Here is a 7,990-nt window from a genome sequence, read left to right on the forward strand (position 1 = left end):
GTGTCAGCATGGTTGGATTCTGATGAAGTCTCTTTTCTTAGCTTATTATTTTTCATCCTTATGTTATTATGCTTTTAGTATATGTTTATACCCACAAAAAATGATAGCATTGTCTTGAATGTTTTAAAAAATTATTAATGTTAGCTATCTGCATCTAGGAAGAGATTGCTTCCCTTTGCTAGAGACTCCAATTGGATAGTCATCAGTCCCAGAAACATAGCTCAAAGAGATCATTACAGTTGTGGGACCCAAATGGTAGGGAGTATGACACAGTTTGCTGGACAATTTCCATACAAGATGTTTTGAGCCTCACTGAAAGGATGCTGTTTTGTAGGTATCTGATATAAGGGCCAAACATAATGCCCAAGCAATCACAAATAGTTTTCAATATCCAAAAGATCTGGTTAAGTGCTGGACCTCCTTTTTGGTGGTGGGGGACTGAAAAGACAAATTTTCTTTAATAATTTTCTGAAGGACTGAGTATTGTAAATCTGCCTATATAGCACTGAGAAATATTACTTGGCAAGCAGTCTCCTGAATATTGGGGGGATTTTTGGCCGCTCTTCCTCGCAGATGTGTGATACCACAGCATGGGTTGTTGAGACTGAGGCTTCTGATTTACAACCATTAGGACATCATGTATATAGTGAACATTTGGAAAATCATAGTATAGAAGCACTTGCACTAATTTTTAGCACATCAAAGTGTGGCAAATGACAGTGGACTTTAGGTAACTTTGGAGTACAAGAAACATATATTGGAGACTATTTATTGCATAATTGGTCTCTACATTCACCACCAATTCTCATAAATTACCCTCAAACTCCATTAATTGGCTGGTGAGGTCCTCATTCTTCCTCTAACAGAAAGCCACATCTCTGTCAGCATCTTATCCTCATTGCTACAAGTAGCAAGAACTGTGAAGAGCTGAAGTTTTACCCTATTTGTGAGTTAATGAGGTAGCTTTTTACAGATTCATAGGTGCTGGTAGAAGACATGAGACTTCTGGGTCAGAGACAAAGGATAGTTTATTATTTATGGCAATAGCAACAGCCCAAGTATCAGCATTTATATCCTAGAGGCCCAAGTCCCACTTCCCACAGGGTGATGCAAAATGGTCACATGACACCTATATATATAAAGTATCCTGCATTACTGAGAGGAAATCTCAGTTTGGGTAATTCAAACTTTCATAATGGGCAGTGAGAACCCCTTCCCTTTGCTCTTGAAGTTGACATTATGTTTATTATATGGGAATAAGCATTTCTTCCCTTTGCTCCAGAGTGAATCACTCATTTTCCAAAGGCTCCAAGCAAACCTGCTCTTTACTTCAGAAAGAGATACTATCTCTATCTGTATCAAAGCTGTTTGCCATTCAAACACCTTTCAAAAGATAGCTTTTGAAAAGATAGTTTCTTTCTTTCACGATGTACAGAAACATGTAATGCACATGCAGAATTGCCTTCCAACAGTATATGAGTGAAAGTGCTGGCAATTCACCATCTTTAAACTCATAAGGAAATGGCAAATTTCTCTCTGACTTAAACTATCACCTACAGTGTATATGATCTCCCACTTCTTTAATTGGTCAATAAATATGTTCAAACTTCATGCGTTGCTGATCTGATGTCCATGAAATTCTTTATTTTAATTTCCATTTTCTTACTTCCTGATGAGATTTATATACTTAACAAATATTTAATAATCCATTCTTCTAGGAGTACTTGAGGCACTAAATATATTATATGGTATGTTAGAAGATGACATATGTTATGAAAAAGATACAATAAGAAAATGGGAAGCAGAATAAGGTAATATGTTTATTGACCATGTGATCTACTGTGAATTGCCTGTTCATATTTTTTCCCAAGTTTTCTATGAACTGCTTGCTGTTTTCTCATTGAATATATTCTTATTTCATCTTTTTAACTGTTGAAGTTCATAGTCTAATCTCACTTTATTCTACTTAGAGTATGATGACTTTGAAATCAGGGTCTTGCATATTTTAATACAATCAAACTTATGAAACTTTTCCCTCAATATCTGTGCGTTTTTTGCCTTTAAACAAAATCGTCCCTACTTCCACAGGGAAAAAATAAATAAACATTCTCTTCCATTTGATTCTAAAAATTTTATAAGTGTTACTTTCCAAATTCAAGTGTTAACTATTTTTCCACTTGTAATTTATTTTTCTGCAAGGTGCAAAGGGGCTTAAGTGTATTTTTGCCATATGGAGAAAAAAAATTAATTTAGCACCAAAAGTGTCTTTTCTCATTCATTTGAAATGTCATTTCTATTATGATTCCAGTTTCCTACATGCAAATATGTTTCTAGGTCCCTCCTTTGTTTCACTGATGTTATTTGACCTCCCTTTTTCATCCTTGCACGTGATACATATTACTGTCCAGGACTGCCAGTGATCCTGTTAAAATATGAGACAAACCGTGTAATGCCTCTAATGAAAATAATCAAATGGGTCCCCATCAACGTCAGTGTAAAAGCCAAATTCCATTCTAGGACCTCTAAAACTGTAAACTATCTGCTTCTATCGAATCCTCATCACCTCTCTGAACTCATTTCCTGATATTCTCTACCTTGCTCACTCAGCTCCGGCCATGCTAGTATCCTCATTATTTTTAGAACACACCAGGCCACTATTACCTTGGGGCCTCAGCACTTGCTGTCCCTCTACCTAGAAAGTTCCTTCCCCAAACAGGCACAGGGCCAGTTCTCTCATTGCCTTTAGGTTTTACTTAAAAGTTATGTTCTCAGTCATGCTCTCCCTGGCCTTTCCATCTATCCAATTTCAGCCTCCTGGAATTTTAATTCCTCATTATTTGCTTTATTTCTTTTTCTTCCTTCTTAAAACTTAACGCTTTGAAAATACTTTATACTTACTTATTGTATGTTGGCTACTATCTGGCACATTAAAATAAAAGCTCCATGCAACTAAGGTTATTTTGTGTATTTTGTTCATTACCATATCATAAGTACCCATGCCCAGAAGACTACCTGGCAGAGAGCCTATGTGAAATAAGTATTGGTAGGATAAAGATAAAGCAAATAAATTAAAGAAATGGGGTCAAAGTAAGCTAAAAGGGTGGGTAGGCAGTTCCCCCTGGGTCTAGCACCAAAGCTAAAAATGCAAGTGCCTTCATGGACAACTGGGCATTTTATTAAACTGAAGCAGGTCAGCTGGGGGTATGGCCAACTTGAAAGTATTCTGAATCTAATGGGCTGAGCCCTTTCTCAGACCCAGCTGCTTGTATCCTTGTTGGAATGTGGGCCCTAATATTAATTTAATGTTTATGTGGTTTTTTTTCCAGGTAAGTCATAAATAAGAATTTTTGTAATGTAAAATTTCCCAAATGTATAAATAGCTAATTTAAACACAGAAAGCATAAAAACACAAAGATCAAACAAAAAAAGACAGCTGGCTGAAAGTGGCCCATGGGTGGCCTGCAGTATTTGCCAGACTGAATTTTACAAAGTGTGAAAGAAAACAATTCCCCTATGGTAAGGTGGGTTGCCTTGTGTCATTCTTGAGGCAAATAGCTTCAAGTCATGTTGGGTGGAGAAGGAACAAGAATTACCAACTTCTTTCAACTCCTGGAAGATCCCTGCCTCCCTCTCCTATATATGGAGTTAGGGAAACCTGGGCAGTGGGGAGTCACCAGAACTCTTACTTTAAGGGCAAGGGTATATTTCAGTGAAGTTCGAGGTGGGGAAAACAGAGAGAGGGTTTTGAGGGAAACTTCCATGGTAGGATTGGGGAAAGGCAGGGAGGAAAGGAAGAGAAGGACAAAGACCCATGTGTCAGGACACCGTATCTATGAGGGACTTTATTGAGGTTACTGAACCTGCTCCCAACCAACCACCACCCCTCTATGTGTCACTATATTGTCAAAGGAGTTAATTATACAAAGCTACAGCTCCCAGCCTGACTGCTCCATGCCATCTATCTCACTTAGAAAGAGAGCTGCACAGACTTCCATCACAGTTCCCTCTGAGCTTGGGTGGGCAAGACTGGCCAGGTGATATCTGTGAAGGGTCAGTAGTCACTAGCTTTGTTGGGGTATAGCCAGAATGGGACTTTTGGGGGCAGCAGAACTCAATTTAGTGGTGCACTGGGTAGATCCAAATGTGGTTTGGGGCAGCTACTGAGAGAAAGCATGGATTTTCAAGTACTCCCCATGCCCTGAAGAGAAACAGTAGGCTCAACCCTCTCATGCCTCTTCTCTGTAGAGGAGCAAGGTACAGTCCAGCAGGAGGAAGAACGGCGAGGGGACTGTTGTACCTAGGTTCAGCAAGGTTCCATTTTTTCTTGACAGAATACTTTCCAAAAGCAAAGTGGCACATCTCTAAGTTCCGAGTGCCCCACCGACCCATTCCCCATAAGAATTGCTTATCCAGTGTAGGGACAATGAACCAAAACCTTAAAGTCCAAGATTTACTGCACTTAGGTCCTCTGGGGAATGTGAGGAGGCTGCCCAGAGCCCTGTCCTTATGGGGTACCATGTTAGTGTATTTAGGCTGAGGTTTGGGGGTCTGCTTGGCAAGTGTGGCATTAGTACCCTAAAATAAGTTTCAGGCACATACTTGGCTCCTGCTTAACACTTGAGTCATCTTTGTCAAAATACCCTTCTAGGGAACCTACATTTCAACTGGCTTCTTTGACAGTTGCCATATCTTTTGTGCACTGAGCCAGGGACAGCCAATGTGGGTACTGTCAGAAGTCCAACATTTCCTGGGCCTTCCTATCTCTCATAGGCCCCATTTCCACATCACTTTTTCTATATTCTCACTTCCCAAGTCAGTGTTTCTTCTTAGAATTCCTCCCTCCCTGCCCTTCTGGCCCCTCGCACATGCATAGACACTCCATTTGACTATCCTTTAGCTTCTCCCCAGATCCTTGCCAACTTCCTCTTTCACTCCCTTGCTCTGGACTTATTTTAAACTTTTCATGCCCCTTTCTACTCAATATACTTTGTTTTCCTTTAAGACCCAAGATCTCACACTCTCTCTTGTTTTTTCTACACCTCCTTTTAATTGGGTGCTTCCCTCTCCTAGAAAATCCTCCCTCCCAGAGAGGCTCTCCATTTCTGGCCTCTCCCCACCTTTTCCTAAGCAGTCACCTCTTCTTTTCCCTTCTCCCACATCCCATCCCTAGTTCCTTCTTCTCCTTCTTCCTAGACCAGATCAGCTAAGTCCTATTCCATTTTCAGATGACTGGTTATGATTCTAGCTGAACTTTATTCACAACCAGAAATTATAGCTGTCCTTCTCTTCATGCCCATCCACCAAACACACCCAATCATTTCAACATGATAAAGTCCTTGCACACAGCATGTCATGTCCACATACATTTGTATTTTTTAGAACAAAGCAATAGTTATGCTGGGAATGATTTGGGGTTAATAAGGACTCTAAAGCTTTCTATACATTGAAAAGTAACATTTTTTTTGTGTGTGTCTCCAAATCAGACATTTGCCTCCACATATGTAGTAAATTGTACCCTGTTAGGACTTTTTCACCAAATCATAGACGTAGATATGGAAATCATCATCAAACTTGATGAAATACACAGAGGGTTTGGCTTTGACTTGGTGAATGACCTTGCCTGTCCTTTTGGAGCCATCTTCTTTGGTATATTCCACATGTTTACCTATTAGGCCATCTATAACTCCTTCTGGCTCCCTCTCTGCTGGAGGAGACTCACTGGACTCTGGCATGATACGGAGGTCTCCTTCTTTATAATCATCTAGAAGCTGGTACATGTACAAGACAGGATCTTTCTCATAGGTAATATAAAACCAAGCTTTCATGATTGGTGCTTGGGCTAAGACCATCCCCCTCCATTCATCCTTAGAACCATGCTCACCCTCAAAAATATGTTCCACAGCTTTACCAATTATGGCATTTGCAAGGCGCACATCTCTGACTCGAGAAAATGGCACCTTATCAGGAAGGATTTTAAGCTTTAAAATCCTTTCATCTCTGTGAAGTTCCAGTCCATAAACACAGTCAATTCCATCATATTTCACCAGATAAAGAGAGGGATTTATAGGCACCTGATCCAGAACGGTTCCTTTCCACTGGGTGATGGGTTCATCGCCTTCTTTCCATCCGTGTGAAATTCTGCAGCCCACGATGTTCCTGTGGGGCTGCGATGAAGGTCTGCCCCTCTGCTTCTTTTGAGAGCTTTTTTTCTTCCTCATATTTGCAGATCCGGTGTGGCGACTGAGAGCTTCTCTGGTTTCCTGCCCTGCAGCTACCTTTTTGTGAGGGGTCTTCATACCTGCAGGGGGAGGAAAGAGGCTAGGGAGAAACATTTAGTGTATTATAGCATGACATTTTCTTGCCTTTGTATCGCAAAGTCCCTGGGCATCAGGTATATTGCTGCCCAAATTATTCAGATACGTCCAGCAGGAATGCTGGATATCAAGATACTATTAGATGCTTGCTTGCAGTGCCCTCCCTCCAGGCTCCTTTGGTTGTGCTGGAGGGTTAGAGAGGTGATGGTTGTGGTGGTGGAAGCCCCAGCAAGAGGGATCAGGATCCTTTGCATGTCTGATCCTCTGTTGCTATCCTGGAGTCCCCATTCACCATTTCTTAGACCCCACCCCATCTCTCCATTTCCACTAATGTAGTCCACATGTCCCTGCCCATCGCAGTCTGCTCTTCATCCCTCTTGCTTCCCATAATATGCCTTCTGCCTGGTGTTCACTTCTCCTTCATGCCCTTCCTATTCATCCCCATTTTCCCACTGGGTGCCAACAACAAACCTATTTCTCTTTCTAGCGACCTTTGTACACCATCCAGGTGCTTTTCAGCTCTCCCCTCCCAACCCTAGTCTCCAAGTCACTCCGCAGTCTCCCTCATCATCCGTCCCAGCGCCGACCCCAATTTTCCTGCCTGGCACCCACCAACCCCCATCCTCCAGTTCTCTAGTCCAGTGCCCACCTCCCCGCGTCCGGGGATCGCAGGCTTTACGTGCCCAAACCGGACACCTCGCTGCTGCCTTCGTTGTGAGCGTGTGGTGAAAGAGGGTCAGTCTGCGCCGATCCGGGAGCTTGCGAGAGCTGAGAGGAGAGGATCCGTAGGCAAGGAGCGCGTCTAGGAAGGCTGCCAGGCAAGGAAGAGGATGGCGGCTGTGTCTCCAGCAGTGTGTTTGTGGGCCCTCTGCCTCCCTGTCAGCGGCAGAGGCCCCTCCGCCACATAGGAATCCCACCAGCCCGTACTGCCGCAGCAGTCTCCTCCCTCTTTCCGTAGCGCAGCTTCCTGCCAGGAGAGAGGCCTCCCCTTCCTGCCAAACACCGTGCGCCCCCTTCCCCCAACTCTCACGCCCACCTCATCCCTGATCCCTGGAGGTGCTCTTCGGCTCTCGGTTTCGCCACTTTCCCAAATCTGGAGCAGCCTGGCTCCCAACCCTCTTCCCTAACTACCTAGCGTCCCCTTCTCCTGTTCGGGGCCCCCAGGCTCCCCACCCCCACCCCATCTCCAGGCTCCTTTCCCTTTCCTCAGTGCCCTGCCCCATCTGCTTTCCATCTTCCAGGAATTCGCCTCCCCCTGCACCCCCGTGCCTTTCTGTAGTTATTCTTTGTATAAAGAAACTTGCATTTCCTGTTACTTAAAAGGATTTCTGGTGGGATGAGAGAAATTCACTAGTGTTCAGTCTTCCATCTTGACCCTATCTCTAGGTAATTTTTACTGTCTAGTCATTCCCAGAGTTTGCTTCTTGAGGGTAATTATTTTCTTTTCCCTCTTTCTTTTTTCACCAGGTAGAAAAGAATTGCATGCACATTGTGTACACTGTGTCAAATTCAGAAAATTCGCTTGAAGAAAATTATCCACCCTAAATGCACTTTTCATTCCCCAGGGCTCGCAGTAAAATTTTAGCACTCATTATTTTCTTTGCTTTTTTCCCCCTAACCTTTTAGAAATCTGGGATCATTTTGCAATTAGTTGTTAAAAATTATTTGTAAACTTA

The 7,990-nt window shown here is 42.7% G+C and overlaps 1 protein-coding gene across 2 annotated transcripts; it reads right to left on the bottom strand.

The window, feature by feature from the left end:
• Positions 1 to 1,010: 1,010 nt before the first annotated feature.
• Positions 1,011 to 7,254, bottom strand: LOC118607826 (spindlin-2). Of its 2 annotated transcripts, none has more exons than XM_036227138.1 (2): positions 6,964 to 7,254; positions 1,011 to 6,298 (listed from the first exon to the last, which is right to left on the bottom strand). In XM_036227138.1, exon 2 carries the CDS (start codon positions 6,294 to 6,296, stop codon positions 5,520 to 5,522), a length of 777 nt encoding a protein of 258 aa, XP_036083031.1. In that variant the 5' UTR covers positions 6,297 to 6,298; positions 6,964 to 7,254; the 3' UTR covers positions 1,011 to 5,519. The 2 variants fall into 2 exon arrangements, with proteins under 2 accessions (XP_036083031.1, XP_036083030.1); XM_036227137.1 differs by having other exon boundaries at positions 1,011 to 6,318.
• Between the last annotated feature and the right edge of the window lie 736 nt (positions 7,255 to 7,990).

Source organism: Rousettus aegyptiacus, unplaced genomic scaffold (assembly GCF_014176215.1).
Source record: "Rousettus aegyptiacus isolate mRouAeg1 unplaced genomic scaffold, mRouAeg1.p scaffold_m13_p_9, whole genome shotgun sequence".
NCBI classification, from domain to species: Eukaryota; Metazoa; Chordata; class Mammalia; order Chiroptera; family Pteropodidae; genus Rousettus; species Rousettus aegyptiacus.